Source organism: Parasteatoda tepidariorum, chromosome 9, assembly GCF_982258835.1.
Source record: "Parasteatoda tepidariorum strain Cologne lab strain chromosome 9, Ptep-v5.0, whole genome shotgun sequence".
NCBI classification, from domain to species: domain Eukaryota; kingdom Metazoa; phylum Arthropoda; class Arachnida; order Araneae; family Theridiidae; genus Parasteatoda; species Parasteatoda tepidariorum.
Window position 1 is genome coordinate 77,983,987 of NC_141763.1, and position 23,098 is coordinate 78,007,084.

General features: G+C 32.5%; 1 protein-coding gene across 1 annotated transcript; it reads right to left on the reverse strand.

Annotated features, from left to right (window-relative positions):
• Positions 1–596: 596 nt before the first annotated feature.
• On the reverse strand, positions 597–18,412 carry LOC107437918 (uncharacterized). The gene is made up of 3 exons (XM_087151478.1): positions 18,286–18,412; positions 3,133–3,486; positions 597–1,267 (listed from the first exon to the last, which is right to left on the reverse strand). The coding sequence occupies exons 1-3, from the start codon at positions 18,410–18,412 to the stop codon at positions 597–599; spliced, it is 1,152 nt and encodes a 383-aa protein (XP_087007604.1).
• Between the last annotated feature and the right edge of the window lie 4,686 nt (positions 18,413–23,098).

A 23,098-nucleotide genomic window follows, 5' to 3' on the forward strand; every position in this document is an offset into this window, starting at 1 on the left:
TAATATATTGGATTTTTTGTTAGTTAAAAATAGTTAAGTAAAAAATGTTACAATTGACCCCACTCTCCCCTATTGTTTACATCATTGACATGGAAAAGGATTTATTAAATAATTACAATTCCCATATCAAACTAAAATTAATTCATTACGTTTAATTAAGGAGGTTACTCATTCCAATTTTCAAAATCATTTTAACGTTTTCCCGCTTGTTTTACTTAAAGTGAGATGTTAATGTGAGATTTTATTTTACACATGACGTTGAACAGACGACTCGATTCTGAGTTTACAACAACCGGTGTTTAATTCAGCAGCCTTGTAATGTTAAACCCAACCCAGAAAACAAAAGAACATCTGAATCAAGTATTGGGACAAACTATCCTTCGTGGAGGGACTTTTTGATGGAAATATCCCGCATTTGAGCTACATGGAAAGGAAAAACCATGATAACCACCCAAGGTTAGTCCGACAGCGAGGGGATTCTTACACATGATCCGTCTTCCACTGAGGGTATTTTATGTCAGCGCAGTTGTCGGTGCAAACCGTGAGCAGAATTCGTATCAACCAGCCACCGTTCGGATTCGAATTTGAGAGTTACTTCATTGGAAGGCAAATGCTTTTTCTCTGAACCACTCTGGCTCGATCTGAATTTGACGGAACATTTTCTCAATGTCACTGGTTAGTGCAACAGGATAGCATCTGAATTTTAAGAGAACATTAAATAGTTCCTCTTGTAGTTTCGGACCAAAATGAAGAACGTCATTAAGAGAAATGCCTGCCTCGGATTTTGCAGATGCATCAAAGACAACACGCAATTTGGTTGTCTCACTCTCTTCTCGAATGATACCAAAATGTGGCAAATAGAAGCACTCTGAAGTTGGTTTGGAAAATTCATAATTCGGAACAAGTTGCACATGTCCCAGATCTTGATATTCCCTTATGAAATTAATGCATTGATTTCTGAATTTAGGGTTATCGCGAAACCTTTCTTCCAATGAAAAAAATCGCTGTTTTGCCTGATTCCGAGAATTTCCTAAAATTCTATCCTTCTTATAAGGCAAATTAACTATGTATCTACCATCACAATTTCTTTTTGTTGCTTGAAGGTAGAAATTTTCGACTTTTTGATCATCGATAGATAAGGTTGTAGCATTTGGGACAGATTCGATTTCCAAGAATTTGTTCATAACATTATCTAATTCCACTAATGCATTGTTTCTCAACGGGGGCGGTGGGAGTATGCCGAGGGGTGGTGGACTTGTTTTGGGCTCTAGTGAGGCGTTTGGTATGTTTTGGGCAGTAGGAGGGGGGCGATAAGTACGTTTTGTTATTCAAATTTAACTTTATAACTCCTAAATAAAATTATTAAATTAAGATTTATATAATGAATAAAATTAATCTAAAATTAATATAAAAGAAAAAAGATTAAATTAATATAATAAACTAAGATTATCTGATACACCATTTGTACCACCAATAAAACGAACTTATGCGGCACCTATCCTCCGATCCGAACCAGCACAGCGTAGCGCAGGAGTCAGTAGTTTTTGCCTCTGACTCATTCAAGCCATTTAGTGAAAATTGAAGTGCATGCGCTTTTAGTATGAAGTCTCGATTTGATGCAAACTTTTGATATCCAACGAATTTTCCTTTCAAGTTGATGAATCAACCTTGCCAAGTAATTCAGGCTTTACTGTTGGCGTATGTCCGGTTTGTGAAGGAAACAAAAATTATTCAGGAGATGCTTTTTGCTTTATTGTAGATACCAAAGGTGAATCTATTTTCAATGGTGTCAAATGTTATTTTAATGAACAAAACATTCCTCTTGGAAATATTTTGCATACTGTCACTGACGGAGCTCCTGCAATAGTGGATTGACAGATTGGGTTTATCGCCGTTTTGAAGAGGGAGTTATCAGATATTTTAGCTGTTCACTGCGTGATTTACAGACAGCATTTAGAAGGAAAAAATAAAAGCGACAGTTGGCATCAGTCTTAGCAATGTGTTATACCTGCTGTGAACAAAATTAGCAGTAATGTTCTCAAAGATTGATTATTCAAGCAGCTATGTAAGAAAAACGATGAAGAATATCACTTGCTCCTACACACCGAGATTCACTGGCTTTCCAAATGTGAATGTCTCAATAGGTTTTAGAATCTTTTCGACTCTGTTCTTGAGTTATGGCTTTAATTTACAACTTCAAGTCAACGAGCTCAATTTGATCCCTACAAAATCAGCTATTTCTACCTTTCTAAGATAACTCATTTTGTGGAGGCAGAATTTTGGTGGGAATGAGTTCAGCTAATTTCCAATCTTATCATATCTCAAAAAGAAAGACGAAATTACCTCTGATGATGCACAAGAATATTGTCAGCACCTTGACTCTTTGCACATGGACTTTTCTGTCTATTTCAATGATATTTTGTTCCTGGAAGTCCCTCAATGGGTTATGAACCCTTTTGTGAATATTGAAACAACAGAGGTTCAGATTCAGGAGGAATTGGTTGAACTTTAAACTAATGAAGCTTTGAAATGGTGATCGTCTCACAAAAGTTTGGCTTTCCTTGAAGCCAAACTTTTGTGAGACGATAAACGTCAGTCGTCTCTACCCTGGACTGTAGAATATCGCCAAAATTTTTTTAATCGGCCTTCCTTTCTCCACCTTTTCGAACGTAGATTCAGTGTTATCTAGTCACAAAATAGAGAAATCGACTCGAGATCGTGCTACGAAGGGACTTGCGTCTTCACCTCACTAAAAATATTGAACCGAACGTTATACTGATATAGTTACTTGATTGTTTCGTTGATACTACTTTTTAATGTAAAAAAAATGTTTTGGGTGTTTTTTTAACTATTTAATTAAGAATAAATGACACTATTTTTTGTTGTATTTTTTTTTTAATTTCCGTTACCGTATTTATTTTGATTATGACAAATAGTCTGCGATCATCCGCCGGGATAAAAGTATCGAAATAACGTGCACATTAATTAAAAAAAGGAAAAGAAAACAAATTTAACGCGTAAAAAACTGGATTTTCACAAAGGGAGGCAATGTTTTTTGCTCTTTAATGGGCGGCAACGTTAAGAAAGTTGAGAATATATGCACTAATGCATGGCAATTAATTAATGACATACTCTTTCTTTCACTCCTAGAATCAGTAGAAATTCGACCGGACAGTAACCAACCTCGTTTCGAATTTAAAGCAGATGGTTGATTTTGGATCCCTGAAATTTTTCCATTTTGAATTAAATCAAATAATATGTCAACGCCCAGGATTATATCAATAGGTCGACTGATATAGAAAGTAGGATCTGCTAGTTTCAATCCTTGAATGTGAGGCCAATCAAATTCTGATATTTCAAAGTTAGGCAGATTACAGGTCAGATTTTTGACAACAAGAGCATTTACATTAATCTCTTCACTAGAATACGACGAAAAGTTCAAAGCGACCTTTCTAGTTGCAAGAGCAGTAACTTTATCAACTAATCCTAAAATTGCGTTTTCAGATATTTGACATTGAAGATTTAAATTCTTGCAACATGATTCCGTGATTAAAGAAGCTTGAGAACTCCCATCAATTAAAGCGAGACAGTTTACATATTGTTCCCGACTATTTTTATCTATCAGATTTATGATTGATGATTGACATTTCAGGAGAAAAATCGATCAGCTTTGATTTCAATGGCAATCAAACATATAACTGAATCTTTTTAATGTCATTAAAATAAAAGTTTTTCATTGAAATTGTTGTCCATCTGTTGGCGAAAAGTTTTATGAACTGAACACGGTAAATTACAAAAGTATTCACCAATTTTCGAAAGTATTCAACAAATGCAAATCCTAACCATTTTCCATGGCTAATTTTTTTTTCCCAAAGAAAACTATTTTAAGGTAGTATGTCTCTGGCTTATATTATTTGGACCCAATTCTAATTGGTAACGCAGCGCATCTATCGGATATTACTGAAATCGAATTTTTAAAAAAATCTGATTTGTTTAGAAAAATTCGTTTTGACGTAATTTTGACGATCGAGTTAAATATATATTTTTTTTCTTTCCAGGGAAAAGATCATTCGCCAATACTTTTTCCAAGACTTAATTTTATTCGCCAAATTTGCGATTTTATGGTATTTGTAGAGGTGGCGAATGCTTAGAGCGGACCCTGGAATGTATTATTAGATATAGAACTTATGTTACGTTATTTCCATGGAGAAATTAATGTCTTTATATATTAAAAAATGAAAGGAGACTATGGAAGTATTTCAACGATTAAATTTCAACAGGAGCAAAGTGTACTCAGAAAAGCATTTCAATAACTATTGTTTTTCCATTTCGAAACTTAACATTGCATTTTTATAAATCAGATAGTCTATTTACAAGGACAGGCTTTGTTCACTCTTTCTCCTTTAGGATTTACACATTAGCACCGGCCAAAGCTTCCATATTTGCTGATGTGGGGAATTAATTATCGACTATGTCAACCTTCATCCATCAAAAGGTACCTCTCGACAGAGTCAAGTTAACATGTCTTATATACCAGTGATTTGGCATTTAATATTTATAGTGGTAATTACGCCACATTACTCCTTTTCCAGAATTTTATCTGTGATGGAATTCGATGAACGGATACCATTAATTGATTTATGCTGGTTTATTTATTTATATTAATTTTGTTCATTAATTTTTGTTTTATATCATTTCGCTCATTTTTTTCTTCAATATTGTTTATTGACCGGGAGACTTTATTTACTTCACCGGATTTTTTTTTTTTTTTTTTTTTTGAGCAGTATATTTTTAGGCAAATTAACTGTTTAATGTGGATCATCCATCAATATGGGCAAGTTCTTATCACGTCCATGGTGGGGATTTATATTTTGACTGTGTCAATGTTCATCTATCAAAAGGTACCTCTATTTAGAATCAAGTTAACATGTCTTACATACCAGTGATTTGGTATTTAATATTTATAGTGGTAGTTACGCCACACTGAGAAGCGTATGTACCACCTGTCAATGTTCATCTATCAAAAGGTACCTCTATTTAGAATCAAGTTAACATGTCTAACATACCAGTGATTTGGTATTTAATATTTATAGTGGTAGTTACGCCACACTGAGAAGCGTATGTACCACCTGTCAATGTTCATCTATCAAAAGGTACCTCTATTTAGAATCAAGTTAACATGTCTAACATACCAGTGATTTGGTATTTAATATTTATAGTGGTAGTTACGCCACACTGAGAAGCGCATGTACCACCTGTCAATGTTCATCTATCAAAAGGTACCTCTATTTAGAATCAAGTTAACATGTCTTACATACCAGTGATTTGGTATTTAATATTTATAGTGGTAGTTACGCCACACTGAGAAGCGTATGTACCACCTGTCAATGTTCATCTATCAAAAGGTACCTCTATTTAGAATCAAGTTAACATGTCTAACATACCAGTGATTTGGTATTTAATATTTATAGTGGTAGTTACGCCACACTGAGAAGCGTAGGGGAGAGTGGGGTCAATTGTAACAGGGTACGATTGTAACAGAGCAAAAATTTCGAGTATCGGGTTCTAGATTTGGTTCCTAGGTGGCGCACAAGGTATATTTAATAAATCTACATGTACACCCCTGATGGCAACCATTTTTATGTACTTTTGAAAGAGTTACATCACAAAAGATATTTTCACGCCCCGAAAGTACTTTTTTTGGTATTAGAATATTATATTGTAACAAAGTAATTTTGTTTAAACAAATAAAAATTAGTAACCGAATATGTAAGTGGACACCTTCATTAACATTTCAATAAAAAAAAAGATTAGTTTTGCTAATTAACTAGCATTGTTTTTAACAAATGAAGCTGAAATGGCGTCTTGGGGACAATTGTAACAATAAGTAAAGGGACGAATGTAACAGCTGAAAATAAATAATCTTATGTTTACAAACCATTACTTAACTCTTTAAGAACCACCAATAGTTTCCTATATCATTTATATTATGTTGCATGTGCATTATTTTATTTGTCACCTTTCACAGCATAAATTAAAATTTTTAACCCCTTAAAGTTAAAAGTTTAACCCTTTAGGTCTCTGCTCATTATTATTTTTACTCCTAAAATATCACTACTATTTTGATCAATAAAAAAATATATCACAACTATGATAGTATGTATAATTAACTATGTTTTAATTGAATTTATGAACTGTTACAATTGGCCCCGTAAGTGGGGACAATTGTAACAAGTGCACGACTGTCAAAAATTGTTAATAACTAATATAATAACATTTAAAATCAGGTATTTATTTTTTTTTCTAGTAGAGGATAGTCTACTTTACTCGTCTGTCAATTAATACTAATAATATATTGGATTTTTTGTTAGTTAAAAATAGTTAAGTAAAAAATGTTACAATTGACCCCACTCTCCCCTATGTACCACCTGTCAATGTTCATCTATCAAAAGGTACCTCTATTTAGAATCAAGTTAACATGTCTTACATACCAGTGATTTGGTATTTAATATTTATAGTGGTAGTTACGCCACACTGAGAAGCGCATGTACCACCTGTCAATGTTCATCTATCAAAAGGTACCTCTATTTAGAATCAAGTTAACATGTCTTACATACCAGTGATTTGGTATTTAATATTTATAGTGGTAGTTACGCCACACTGAGAAGCGCATGTACCACCTGTCAATGTTCATCTATCAAAAGGTACCTCTATTTAGAATCAAGTTAACATGTCTTACATACCAGTGATTTGGTATTTAATATTTATAGTGGTAGTTACGCCACACTGAGAAGCGTATGTACCACCTGTCAATGTTCATCTATCAAAAGGTACCTCTATTTAGAATCAAGTTAACATGTCTTACATACCAGTGATTTGGTATTTAATATTTATAGTGGTAGTTACGCCACACTGAGAAGCGCATGTACCACCTGTCAATGTTCATCTATCAAAAGGTACCTCTATTTAGAATCAAGTTAACATGTCTTACATACCAGTGATTTGGTATTTAATATTTATAGTGGTAGTTACGCCACACTGAGAAGCGTATGTAACACCTGTCAATGTTCATCTATCAAAAGGTACCTCTATTTAGAATCAAGTTAACATGTCTAACATACCAGTGATTTGGTATTTAATATTTATAGTGGTAGTTACGCCACACTGAGAAGCGTATGTACCACCTGTCAATGTTCATCTATCAAAAGGTACCTCTATTTAGAATCAAGTTAACATGTCTTACATACCAGTGATTTGGTATTTAATATTTATAGTGGTAGTTACGCCACACTGAGAAGCGCATGTACCACCTGTCAATGTTCATCTATCAAAAGGTACCTCTATTTAGAATCAAGTTAACATGTCTTACATACCAGTGATTAGGTATTTAATATTTATAGTGGTAGTTACGCCACACTGAGAAGCGCATGTACCACCTGTCAATGTTCATCTATCAAAAGGTACCTCTATTTAGAATCAAGTTAACATGTCTTACATACCAGTGATTTGGTATTTAATATTTATAGTGGTAGTTACGCCACACTGAGAAGCGTATGTACCACCTGTCAATGTTCATCTATCAAAAGGTACCTCTATTTAGAATCAAGTTAACATGTCTTACATACCAGTGATTTGGTATTTAATATTTATAGTGGTAGTTACGCCACACTGAGAAACGCATGTACCACCTGTCAATGTTCATCTATCAAAAGGTACCTCTATTTAGAATCAAGTTAACATGTCTTACATACCAGTGATTTGGTATTTAATATTTATAGTGGTAGTTACGCCACACTGAGAAACGCACGTACCACCTGTCAATGTTCATCTATCAAAAGGTACCTCTATTTAGAATCAAGTTAACATGTCTTACATACCAGTGATTTGGTATTTAATATTTATAGTGGTAATTACGCCACATTACTCCTTTTCCAGAATTTTATCTGTGATGGAATTCGATGAACGGATACCATTAATTGAATTATGCTGGTTTATTTATTTATATTAATTTTGCTCATCAATTTTTGTTTTATATCATTTCGCTCATTTTTTTCTTCAATATTGTTTATTGACCGGGAGACTTTATTTACTTCACCGGATTTTTCTTTTTTTTTTTTTTTTTTTTTTTTTGAGCAGTATATTTTTAGGCAAATTAACTGTTTAATGTGGATCATCCATCAATATGGGCAAGTTCTTATCACGTCCATGGTGGGGATTTATATTTTGACTGTGTCAATGTTCATCTATCAAAAGGTACCTCTATTTAGAATCAAGTTAACATGTCTTACATACCAGTGATTTGGTATTTAATATTTATAGTGGTAGTTACGCCACACTGAGAAACGTATGTATCACCTGTCAATGTTCATCTATCAAAAGGTACCTCTATTTAGAATCAAGTTAACATGTCTTACATACCAGTGATTTGGTATTTAATATTTATAGTGGTAGTTACGCCACACTGAGAAGCGCATGTACCACCTGTCAATGTTCATCTATCAAAAGGTACCTCTATTTAGAATCAAGTTAACATGTCTTATATACCAGTGATTTGGCATTTAATATTTATAGTGGTAATTACGCCACATTACTCCTTTTCCAGAATTTTATCTGTGATGGAATTCGATGAACGGATACCATTAATTGAATTATGCTGGTTTATTTATTTATATTAATTTTGCTCATCAATTTTTGTTTTATATCATTTCGCTCATTTTTTTCTTCAATATTGTTTATTGACCGGGAGACTTTATTTACTTCACCGGATTTTTTTTTTTTTTTTTTTTTTTTTTTTTTGAGCAGTATATTTTTAGGCAAATTAACTGTTTAATGTGGATCATCCATCAATATGGGCAAGTTCTTATCACGTCCATGGTGGGGATTTATATTTTGACTGTGTCAATGTTCATCTATCAAAAGGTACCTCTATTTAGAATCAAGTTAACATGTCTTACATACCAGTGATTTGGTATTTAATATTTATAGTGGTAGTTACGCCACACTGAGAAGCGCATGTACCACCTGTCAATGTTCATCTATCAAAAGGTACCTCTATTTAGAATCAAGTTAACATGTCTTACATACCAGTGATTTGGTATTTAATATTTATAGTGGTAGTTACGCCACACTGAGAAACGTATGTATCACCTGTCAATGTTCATCTATCAAAAGGTACCTCTATTTAGAATCAAGTTAACATGTCTTACATACCAGTGATTTGGTATTTAATATTTATAGTGGTAGTTACGCCACACTGAGAAGCGCATGTACCACCTGTCAATGTTCATCTATCAAAAGGTACCTCTATTTAGAATCAAGTTAACATGTCTTACATACCAGTGATTTGGTATTTAATATTTGTAGTGGTAGTTACGCCACACTGAGAAGCGCATGTACCACCTGTCAATGTTCATCTATCAAAAGGTACCTCTATTTAGAATCAAGTTAACATGTCTTACATACCAGTGATTTGGTATTTAATATTTATAGTGGTAGTTACGCCACACTGAGAAACGTATGTACCACCTGTCAATGTTCATCTATCAAAAGGTACCTCTATTTAGAATCAAGTTAACATGTCTTACATACCAGTGATTTGGTATTTAATATTTATAGTGGTAGTTACGCCACACTGAGAAGCGCATGTACCACCTGTCAATGTTCATCTATCAAAAGGTACCTCTATTTAGAATCAAGTTAACATGTCTTACATACCAGTGATTTGGTATTTAATATTTATAGTGGTAGTTACGCCACACTGAGAAACGTATGTATCACCTGTCAATGTTCATTTATCAAAAGGTACCTCTATTTAGAATCAAGTTAACATGTCTTACATACCAGTGATTTGGTATTTAATATTTATAGTGGTAGTTACGCCACACTGAGAAGCGCATGTACCACCTGTCAATGTTCATCTATCAAAAGGTACCTCTATTTAGAATCAAGTTAACATGTCTTACATACCAGTGATTTGGTATTTAATATTTATAGTGGTAGTTACGCCACACTGAGAAGCGCATGTACCACCTGTCAATGTTCATCTATCAAAAGGTACCTCTATTTAGAATCAAGTTAACATGTCTTACATACCAGTGATTTGGTATTTAATATTTATAGTGGTAGTTACGCCACACTGAGAAACGTATGTACCACCTGTCAATGTTCATCTATCAAAAGGTACCTCTATTTAGAATCAAGTTAACATGTCTTACATACCAGTGATTTGGTATTTAATATTTATAGTGGTAGTTACGCCACACTGAGAAGCGCATGTACCACCTGTCAATGTTCATCTATCAAAAGGTACCTCTATTTAGAATCAAGTTAACATGTCTTACATACCAGTGATTTGGTATTTAATATTTATAGTGGTAGTTACGACACACTGAGAAACGTATGTACCACCTGTCAATGTTCATCTATCAAAAGGTACCGCTATTTAGAATCAAGTTAACATGTCTTACATACCAGTGATTTGGTATTTAATATTTATAGTGGTAGTTACGCCACACTGAGAAGCGTATGTACCACCTGTCAATGTTCATCTATCAAAAGGTACCTCTATTTAGAATCAAGTTAACATGTCTTACATACCAGTGATTTGGTATTTAATATTTATAGTGGTAGTTACGCCACACTGAGAAACGTATGTACCACCTGTCAATGTTCATCTATCAAAAGGTACCTCTATTTAGAATCAAGTTAACATGTCTTACATACCAGTGATTTGGTATTTAATATTTATAGTGGTAGTTACGCCACACTGAGAAGCGTATGTACCACCTGTCAATGTTCATCTATCAAAAGGTACCTCTATTTAGAATCAAGTTAACATGTCTTACATACCAGTGATTTGGTATTTAATATTTATAGTGGTAGTTACGCCACACTGAGAAACGTATGTATCACCTGTCAATGTTCATCTATCAAAAGGTACCTCTATTTAGAATCAAGTTAACATGTCTTACATACCAGTGATTTGGTATTTAATATTTATAGTGGTAGTTACGCCACACTGAGAAGCGCATGTACCACCTGTCAATGTTCATCTATCAAAAGGTACCTCTATTTAGAATCAAGTTAACATGTCTTATATACCAGTGATTTGGCATTTAATATTTATAGTGGTAATTACGCCACATTACTCCTTTTCCAGAATTTTATCTGTGATGGAATTCGATGAACGGATACCATTAATTGAATTATGCTGGTTTATTTATTTATATTAATTTTGCTCATCAATTTTTGTTTTATATCATTTCGCTCATTTTTTTCTTCAATATTGTTTATTGACCGGGAGACTTTATTTACTTCACCGGATTTTTTTTTTTTTTTTTTTTTTTTTTTGAGCAGTATATTTTTAGGCAAATTAACTGTTTAATGTGGATCATCCATCAATATGGGCAAGCTCTTATCACGTCCATGGTGGGGATTTATATTTTGACTGTGTCAATGTTCATCTATCAAAAGGTACCTCTATTTAGAATCAAGTTAACATGTCTTACATACCAGTGATTTGGTATTTAATATTTATAGTGGTAGTTACGCCACACTGAGAAGCGCATGTACCACCTGTCAATGTTCATCTATCAAAAGGTACCTCTATTTAGAATCAAGTTAACATGTCTTACATACCAGTGATTTGGTATTTAATATTTATAGTGGTAGTTACGCCACACTGAGAAACGTATGTATCACCTGTCAATGTTCATCTATCAAAAGGTACCTCTATTTAGAATCAAGTTAACATGTCTTACATACCAGTGATTTGGTATTTAATATTTATAGTGGTAGTTACGCCACACTGAGAAGCGCATGTACCACCTGTCAATGTTCATCTATCAAAAGGTACCTCTATTTAGAATCAAGTTAACATGTCTTACATACCAGTGATTTGGTATTTAATATTTATAGTGGTAGTTACGCCACACTGAGAAGCGCATGTACCACCTGTCAATGTTCATCTATCAAAAGGTACCTCTATTTAGAATCAAGTTAACATGTCTTACATACCAGTGATTTGGTATTTAATATTTATAGTGGTAGTTACGCCACACTGAGAAACGTATGTACCACCTGTCAATGTTCATCTATCAAAAGGTACCTCTATTTAGAATCAAGTTAACATGTCTTACATACCAGTGATTTGGTATTTAATATTTATAGTGGTAGTTACGCCACACTGAGAAGCGCATGTACCACCTGTCAATGTTCATCTATCAAAAGGTACCTCTATTTAGAATCAAGTTAACATGTCTTACATACCAGTGATTTGGTATTTAATATTTATAGTGGTAGTTACGCCACACTGAGAAACGTATGTATCACCTGTCAATGTTCATCTATCAAAAGGTACCTCTATTTAGAATCAAGTTAACATGTCTTACATACCAGTGATTTGGTATTTAATATTTATAGTGGTAGTTACGCCACACTGAGAAGCGCATGTACCACCTGTCAATGTTCATCTATCAAAAGGTACCTCTATTTAGAATCAAGTTAACATGTCTTACATACCAGTGATTTGGTATTTAATATTTATAGTGGTAGTTACGCCACACTGAGAAACGCATGTACCACCTGTCAATGTTCATCTATCAAAAGGTACCTCTATTTAGAATCAAGTTAACATGTCTTACATACCAGTGATTTGGTATTTAATATTTATAGTGGTAGTTACGCCACACTGAGAAACGTATGTACCACCTGTCAATGTTCATCTATCAAAAGGTACCTCTATTTAGAATCAAGTTAACATGTCTTACATACCAGTGATTTGGTATTTAATATTTATAGTGGTAGTTACGCCACACTGAGAAGCGCATGTACCACCTGTCAATGTTCATCTATCAAAAGGTACCTCTATTTAGAATCAAGTTAACATGTCTTACATACCAGTGATTTGGTATTTAATATTTATAGTGGTAGTTACGCCACACTGAGAAACGTATGTATCACCTGTCAATGTTCATCTATCAAAAGGTACCTCTATTTAGAATCAAGTTAACATGTCTTACATACCAGTGATTTGGTATTTAATATTTATAGTGGTAGTTACGCCACACTGAGAAGCGCATGTACCACCTGTCAATGTTCATCTATCAAAAGGTACCTCTATTTAGAATCAAGTTAACATGTCTTACATACCAGTGATTTGGTATTTAATATTTATAGTGGTAGTTACGCCACACTGAGAAGCGCATGTACCACCTGTCAATGTTCATCTATCAAAAGGTACCTCTATTTAGAATCAAGTTAACATATCTTACATACCAGTGATTTGGTATTTAATATTTATAGTGGTAGTTACGCCACACTGAGAAACGTATGTACCACCTGTCAATGTTCATCTATCAAAAGGTACCTCTATTTAGAATCAAGTTAACATGTCTTACATACCAGTGATTTGGTATTTAATATTTATAGTGGTAGTTACGCCACACTGAGAAGCGCATGTACCACCTGTCAATGTTCATCTATCAAAAGGTACCTCTATTTAGAATCAAGTTAACATGTCTTACATACCAGTGATTTGGTATTTAATATTTATAGTGGTAGTTACGACACACTGAGAAACGTATGTACCACCTGTCAATGTTCATCTATCAAAAGGTACCGCTATTTAGAATCAAGTTAACATGTCTTACATACCAGTGATTTGGTATTTAATATTTATAGTGGTTGTTACGCCACACTGAGAAGCGTATGTACCACCTGTCAATGTTCATCTATCAAAAGGTACCTCTATTTAGAATCAAGTTAACATGTCTTACATACCAGTGATTTGGTATTTAATATTTATAGTGGTAGTTACGCCACACTGAGAAACGTATGTACCACCTGTCAATGTTCATCTATCAAAAGGTACCTCTATTTAGAATCAAGTTAACATGTCTTACATACCAGTGATTTGGTATTTAATATTTATAGTGGTAGTTACGCCACACTGAGAAGCGTATGTACCACCTGTCAATGTTTATCTATCAAAAGGTACCTCTATTTAGAATCAAGTTAACATGTCTTACATACCAGTGATTTGGTATTTAATATTTATAGTGGTAGTTACGCCACACTGAGAAACGTATGTACCACCTGTCAATGTTCATCTATCAAAAGGTACCTCTATTTAGAATCAAGTTAACATGTCTTACATACCAGTGATTTGGTATTTAATATTTATAGTGGTAGTTACGCCACACTGAGAAGCGTATGTACCACCTGTCAATGTTCATCTATCAAAAGGTACCTCTATTTAGAATCATGTTAACATGTCTTACATACCAGTGATTTGGTATTTAATATTTATAGTGGTAGTTACGCCACACTGAGAAACGCATGTACCACCTGTCAATGTTCATCTATCAAAAGGTACCTCTATTTAGAATCAAGTTAACATGTCTTATATACCAGTGATTTGGCATTTAATATTTATAGTGGTAATTACGCCACATTACTCCTTTTCCAGAATTTTATCTGTGATGGAATTCGATGAACGGATACCATTAATTGATTTATGCTGGTTTATTTATTTATATTAATTTTGCTCGTTAATTTTTGTTTTATATCATTTCGCTCATTTTTTTCTTCAATATTGTTTATTGACCGGGAGACTTCACCGGATTTTTTTTTTTTTTTTTTTTTTTTTGAGCAGTATATTTTTAGGCAAATTAACTGTTTAATGTGGATCATCCATCAATATGGGCAAGTTCTTATCACGTCCATGGTGGGGATTTATATTTTGACTGTGTCAATGTTCATCTATCAAAAGGTACCTCTATTTAGAATCAAGTTAACATGTCTTACATACCAGTGATTTGGTATTTAATATTTATAGTGGTAGTTACGCCACACTGAGAAGCGCGTGTACCACCTGTCAATGTTCATCTATCAAAAGGTACCTCGATTTAGAATCAAGTTAACATGTCTTACATACCAGTGATTTGGTATTTAATATTTATAGTGGTAGTTACGCCACACTGAGAAACGTATGTATCACCTGTCAATGTTCATCTATCAAAAAGTACCTCTATTTAGAATCAAGTTAACATGTCTTACATACCAGTGATTTGGTATTTAATATTTATAGTGGTAGTTACGCCACACTGAGAAGCGCGTGTACCACCTGTCAATGTTCATCTATCAAAAGGTACCTCTATTTAGAATCAAGTTAACATGTCTTACATACCAGTGATTTGGTATTTAATATTTATAGTGGTAGTTACGCCACAGTGAGAAGCGCGTGTACCACCTGTCAATGTTCATCTATCAAAAGGTACCTCTATTTAGAATCAAGTTAACATGTCTTACATACCAGTGATTTGGTATTTAATATTTATAGTGGTAGTTAGGCCACACTGAGAAGCGCATGTACCACCTGTCAATGTTCATCTATCAAAAGGTACCTCTATTTAGAATCAAGTTAACATGTCTTACATACCAGTGATTTGGTATTTAATATTTATAGTGGTAGTTACGCCACAGTGAGAAGCGCATGTACCACCTGTCAATGTTCATCTATCAAAAGGTACCTCTATTTAGAATCAAGTTAACATGTCTTACATACCAGTGATTTGGTATTTAATATTTATAGTGGTAGTTACGCCACACTGAGAAACGTATGTACCACCTGTCAATGTTCATCTATCAAAAGGTACCGCTATTTAGAATCAAGTTAACATGTCTTACATACCAGTGATTTGGTATTTAATATTTATAGTGGTAGTTACGCCACACTGAGAAGCGCATGTACCACCTGTCAATGTTCATCTATCAAAAGGTACCTCTATTTAGAATCAAGTTAACATGTCTTACATACCAGTGATTTGGTATTTAATATTTATAGTGGTAGTTACGCCACACTGAGAAACGTATGTACCACCTGTCAATGTTCATCTATCAAAAGGTACCTCTATTTAGAATCAAGTTAACATGTCTTATATACCAGTGATTTGGTATTTAATATTTATAGTGGTAGTTACGCCACACTGAGAAGCGCATGTACCACCTGTCAATGTTCATCTATCAAAAGGTACCTCTATTTAGAATCAAGTTAACATGTCTTACATACCAGTGATTTGGTATTTAATATTTATAGTGGTAGTTACGCCACACTGAGAAACGCATGTACCACCTGTCAATGTTCATCTATCAATAGGTACCTCTATTTAGAATCAAGTTAACATGTCTTACATACCAGTGATTTGGTATTTAATATTTATAGTGGTAGTTACGCCACACTGAGAAACGCATGTACCACCTGTCAATGTTCATCTATCAATAGGTACCTCTATTTAGAATCAAGTTAACATGTCTTACATACCAGTGATTTGGTATTTAATATTTATAGTGGTAGTTACGCCACACTGAGAAACGCATGTACCACCTGTCAATGTTCATCTATCAATAGGTACCTCTATTTAGAATCAAGTTAACATGTCTTACATACCAGTGATTTGGTATTTAATATTTATAGTGGTAGTTACGCCACACTGAGAAACGCATGTACCACCTGTCAATGTTCATCTATCAAAAGGTACCTCTATTTAGAATCAAGTTAACATGTCTTACATACCAGTGATTTGGTATTTAATATTTATAGTGGTAGTTACGCCACACTGACAAGCGTATGTACCATCTGCGTTACACGCAGTAACAGGAATGTCTTGAAAACCCTGTTTAACTGAAAGTTTTGAAAGGAAGGTTATGTCTAGATATTAAAAAGAAAAAAAATTCTTCATAAATTCATAAAGAAAGTACAGTTCTCAAAATAAAAACGATATCACCCTGAACGCCTTTTGTTTTAATAAACGGATTTTTTGCGAAATAACTGCTATCTCAAATATGCTAATTAATTAGGATTAACTAATAAATTATGAAAACCTTGCAGAATCAAACACAAAAACGTACATTCTCTGAATGAATATACTGTTGCTCCCCACGATATGAAATTTGATTTTTTTAGATAGGAGGTGGGAGTGGGGAGAGAAATCGCAATCTAGGAAGCATGGTTCTGATTGTTAACTAAAAATAAACGTAGATCATACAGGGTGTGTGCAAATAGTTCGGAATTGGTCAAATATCTTGAGAAATATACATCGGACTGAAAGAGTTAAAATAGTCGCATTTAATTTATTTTTACAAGCTATACAAATTAAACTCGATCCCACTCCCCTGGTGCCGGGGGTGATTCTTAATTATGAACCCCTATTTCTTATTTCAGATTTAAATTCTACAGAAAAATGTAATCGTACAACCCTAATTGAGTTACATTCCATTTTGCTTTGCAGATGACGCTGTAACCGGGAAAATTAAAAAGAGTACAAACTGTTTAAAATGGTGGTTACTTAAAAATAAAAATGTTTCAAAATTTTTTTCGAAAAAATAAACAGATACAATTTTTTAAACCAGTCTTTTTTTATCTTCTTAGTCTGTTAGGTCTCAAGATGCACCATTTTAATCAGCTTTTATTCCTTTTAGCTTTTATCTTTTTACAACGACATCTGTGAAGCATTGAATTGCAACTACAACTCAAAAGGGATACTCATTTCTTGAAAATGCAAAGCTGCAGTTAAAAATTGTGGTTCATTTTTAAGATTTCAAATTGTCCCTCATCCCACCCCCGAATGGGTAAAGATCGAGTTTGATAGCTTACCCTTTCAGTCCCAAATATTTATTTTTCAATAAAAAAATCTGAAATTTGTAAAACAGACTCATTTTGCATTCAAAAGAACAAAACAAACAGAATTTTTTTTTTTTTTAAATTTCTTTAATAAAATTTTAAATGATTCCAAATGGCATCATTGGGAATAAAGTAGTGAAGGACGAAAATCACTAGAAAAGTTTTTGAATATATATTATGCATTATTTAAAGATTTATAACTATATAAATGGGGTATTTTTTAATAACTAAATAAATTATAACTATTCTGCAAGAAATATTTGGCACTATTATATTTATTACACATTGAAAAAAATTGAACCAATTTTCATCATTATTGATATGGTTAGATGAGAACCTTATTATTTCTCAGTATTACTTATTTATTTTACATGAAATGTTTTAAAACAGTTCTTAGTATTGTTAAGACAGGTATGCATTGGGGTGCATCCAGAGCCGGATTATACCTTTCGTAGGCCCTGGGCATAGCCGTTCTTGGGCCCTCCCCTCCTTCCCCCCCTGAATTTCGTCGGCCCTAGGCACGTGCCTAGTGTGTCTATAGGTTAATCCGGCCCTGGGTGCATCAATTGAGTTGTAATTAACTTTAGATTCCATTGATATATCACCCAGAACATTATCACTAGTTTCTTCATCTGAATCCAAGCCTTCTATTTCGATGTCAGACAAGTCTCCATTCATAAGCAAATGAACCGCTTTATCAATAGATAAAGCCTCTGCTTTTTGCTTTGGCATCAGGAAAAATAATGACAAAAAGAAATAAGTCTTTTTTATCCCAAAATCTTAGTAAAACTTGAAAAAGTAATAAGAAAGAGCAAAGAAAAACGATATAAATTCAAAATAAACAACGCATTAGAGAATGATATAGAGTTGTACTCAACTCCCACTGATTCCATTTGGAATCATAACTTTTCAATAAATAAAAGCAATAAATTTTCAAAATGAAAATTGTTAAAAATTGTTGAAATACTATTTATGAACATTTAAATAAATAAAAATGAAATATTTAAAAATATTCTTTAATTTAAAATGCCTCAAAAAGATATTTTATTTCAATAACTTTTATGGATTTGAACAAAACCGAAACAAGTATCATTTCAATCACAAACACATGTAGTGCCGCCATTTATAGGTGAAAAATAAAAATATATTTCGCTAGAGGAATGTTTGTAGATTAAAATACCGCCTATTTCAAATCAAATCGAGTTTTAGGTAAGCAGATAAAAAATCTTAAATGTAATGATTCCAATTGGAATCACTGGGACTGAAAGGGTTAAAAATATTGATTATGTCTAATTTCACGTTTTGACATGATGTATATTTTTCGAGGTAATTGACTGTTTCAATATTTTTTAAACTGTGTATGAGTTGTTGTTACGTATTGGATTACGTTATTGGAAATATTGATGTTCAGCATTAAGTGGACATAAACAAGGAGTAAAAAGGAAAAAAATTACATTAACAAACAAAGAAAACACATGACAAACGCATATTAACTCAAAGATAAAATTAAAGTAACAAAAATATATATACAGGGAAGAATGAGGAGTTGTCTTTACATGTGATCTCTGGCATCCCAGTAAAGTTTGCAGAGGTCACTCCGCTCCTGAGATTCTTTGTCTAGTAAAGGACATACAAGCAAGTGGTCTGAGTTCATGGTTCCCGAATTGCAGATTTGGCACTCACTAGATGGAAGGATGCCTATTCTGTTGAGGTGCTCTGCCAAGCAGTCATGGCCTGTTGAGAGTCTGATGTTTGCCACAGTCTTCTTACGAGAACTGGGACAAAATTTCTTCCAACTGTTTTGGATGTCAGCCCAAGGTTTTCCAGTGGATTTTACTGTTTGGTTGCGCTTTAGGTCGGTCATAAGTTTCTCGAAAAATTATTTTTTAAGGGAGTCTGGTGGAATTGGTTTATTACATTGTGGTTCGAGTGTCCCTTTCTTGGCTAGTTGGTCTGCCTTTTCATTGCCATTGATTCCCACAAAGCTGTGTATGTGCTTCAGTATCTTTTTAGTATGAAGTTAAATACCAGTAAGTACTATCGATAGATATTGACAAAATCCTTCGGATTAAGAGAATTTAAAGATTTGTAGGATAATTTTAAAAATGTGTACAAAATTTTTTTCATAAGCAAATGTGGGTAAAATTGTAAATGAATAATCATAATTAATGAATATTAAAATAGAATAGTCTAAAAAATACAAGAAATGGAGTTTTATTTTTCATTCACAGCACAAGGCTAACATTAAATTTTGTTTTGAATTCCTTATCATCTATAAAAAGGTTCTATAAAAAAATATCCCCTCAACTTGAAAATAATATTACTTACTCATTTTTTAAGCTTCTGCCCGTTGTTCTTTTCAACTTTGGGCTTTCAAAACAATAAACAAGCAGGCAATTAATACAAGGAATCCGTAAAACTTCATTTTTCTTCTAAAAATAAATCAAACACTAATTAGCCTAATTACTAAAATAAATTTTTTTCTAAAAAATATTCTTTAAAGAGAAAAGAATAAAATAAAATAATTCAGAAGTCTCCTTTAGCATCTTGCTTTGGATTTTCGATTGAATTTTAAATTTTAGTATTTCCGATTTAGTTTGTTTTTAACATATTTTTGATGGTAGAGAATCGTTCTTCTATCTATTATGAAGTATATACGGCTTTGACCCCTTATCAGGACTGGCTTAAGGAAGAAGAAGCTCTTCCCAACACATGCACGCTCCAAGTTTATACTACTAAAGAGTACGTATTCGTACTAATACGAGATGTATTATGCGAGTACCGTATTGAGATCACGAATTAGAAAGGTTCGTTTCATATGTGATACTGTGATTCGTGAAGATCCGCGCGATCATGTTCCTGAAGGGGTTAAAACTGTATAGCTTTAAAAAATCATGCATGTATTAGCTTTTAGGAACGATGAAAAATAATTGATCTGCTCCTTAGAATGGCAGAAATAGCATGCGATTTCTCTAACTCTTTATGAATTTTTCTTCTTTTCAAAGATTTAAAGCAATCATTTAATTTTAGATTTAAGTGATGTTTAGGTGTTTTTGCCTGTTTAAATTCTATTTCTTTCCATATATACTAATTTATTCAAGTTTGAAGCTTATGAAAATTAATTTAATAATAGTAAATACTTTTCGAAAAAAATTCTGAGAAATTTTTTTAAATAATTTTTTAATTTATTAAAAAATCTGAAAACAGACGAACGCGTTATACTAAATAACTATTCAGGCAAGGCTAACAGCGAAACCGAATCTGTATAATTTTGTTAAGAAGAAAAAAATCTCGATAATAATAACGACAAGAATAACGTCCACGGTATACATTGTCCAATTGATTGATGTAAAACCAAATATTTTAACAAATTATGAAACATGTTAGCGAGTAGAAAAAATGTACAGAGTACAAAAATAAATAACTAAATTCTAAATAACTTTTGATCTAATGATCGGATCTTCACGTTTTAGGACTCAATCGTTATGGTTCGAATGGATGACTTCAAATATACTAATACTTATTAATGCTAATATGCTAATTATTTAGTGCAGACGATATTTTAAATTTTGAAAGCAGACACAAAAACGTACTTTCTCTGAATAAATATAACTTTTTTACGACGGATTCGGATTTCTAAACCTCAAAATATAGGGAGTAGTAGCAATCTGGGAAATATGATCCCCATAGTTAAAGAAGTAGTATATTTAAAAGAAGTTAATAAAGTAGTATATTTAAAATCTGATATCACCGAAACAATTCAACCGATTTAGCTTAAGTTTTGCATTTTGCCACGTAAAATAACGAACTTTAAAGTTATGTAAAAAATTATATACCTTACAATTCAAAACTGTTTCGACTATAATTAAATAAAATAATAAATAAGTACTAAAATTTATTTTTCACATGGAATTATCTATGGATAAACAAATGTTATAATTGTGTGAATTTTTTCTAAATTCGTTTAAAAAGTTCTCGAGATATGGCGAAATACGTAAAACGTAAAATTAACATTAAGTTGTCAAAAATTAAGATCGTTCGCCTGATCAAACTATGGAGACCACATTTCCCAGACTGCGGCTACCCTCTATATTTTGGGGGTTGAGGTCACCCTTTCGAACTATTAAAATTGTGTCCTAGAACGTGAGGATCCGATCATAAGATCAAAAATTATTCAGGGTAATTCCGACTTTTTTTTCTTTTTGCGCTCTCTACTTACGTGTTGGTTTGTTAAATTTAAAAAAAAAATTTAATAGCATATTTAACATGTCCCTACCTGGCCATACTTCTCTAAAAACTCTTTTTTAGAAACGAATTCTTAAAAATGAATAAAATAAAATAATTCAGACATGATCCTCAGCAGCTTGATTTGGACTTTCGGTTTCATTATTACTAGTTAAACTAGTAATAATGATGTAATAATGTAAACTAGTAATAACTAGTAATAATGATGTAACAATAACTAGTAATAATGTAATAATGAAATGAACATTATTACTAGTTTCACTGATTCTTTTTCTGGAGTTCTGTCGTGAGGTGACACTCTCAATAAATTTCTGAAATAATTCTAAAATAATTTAAGTTCTGAAACTAGCTGAAAAACTAAACCAAAAAAACACACCTTCCAGATCCATCATTAATTTTTTTTTATTAAAAATTTTTTTTCTCATATACCATACAACAAAAGTCGACAGATTCTTTCAATTTTTTATATTTTTAAATATTTTCATTACCTTTTTGCAAAAATCAGTTGGTGATAAAATCGAACTAATATTTAAGTGGAAAATCGTGGTAATAGAAGAAAAAAAAAGATCAGGTTAGGAATTAATACCTTGGTGAACAACAGAAATTAAAACTCGTGAAGAAAGAAACCTTAGACTCTTTATATACACAGAAACCTTAAGATATATTATTTTAACATACTGGAAGTAGAAAATGTTAAATTAATGAACTAAGGAAAAATATTAATTTTAAAGTATTATTTTTAGATAAACCGTGATATTATAAGCAAATGATAATTGAAATTTTGGAATAAAACGATTCTTAACACATTCTCAGCTTATATACAAACATTTTGTAATTTATGAAATGCTTCCGTTTAATTTTTATAATGGACTTTTTCTTTTCTTAAATATATTTTTCATAATGATTTAATAAAAAAAACCTACTTTGTTTAGAAAACCTAAAAAAATAACAAAACATGAAAGTTTTATAAGTTTATACGTTCGCTCAATCAATAAAGTTAATGAAATATTATGACAAATTGAACTTTAGTTAAACAAAGTATTAAAAACATGGAAATCTGGAAACCTGAAACTTACTACAGTTATTGATTCGATTGCAAATTAAATCAGAAAACTTGTAAAACAATAATAAAAAAACTTCTTTTCCATATAACCTAATATAATATATACATAA

What these genes read in the sequence shown, in the direction of transcription:
- LOC107437918 (XM_087151478.1), bottom strand. Translation starts at nt 18,412, where the DNA reads ATGCCAAAGCAAAAAGCAGAGGCTTTATCTATTGATAAAGCGGTTCAT. An exon ending in AACTAGTGATAATGTTCTGG is followed by an intron (nt 3,487 to 18,285) that starts GTGATATATCAA and finishes ACGCAATTTTAG; the next exon opens with GATTAGTTGATAAAGTTACT. An exon ending in TTCTAGGAGTGAAAGAAAGA is followed by an intron (nt 1,268 to 3,132) that starts GTATGTCATTAA and finishes ACGCCTCACTAG; the next exon opens with AGCCCAAAACAAGTCCACCA.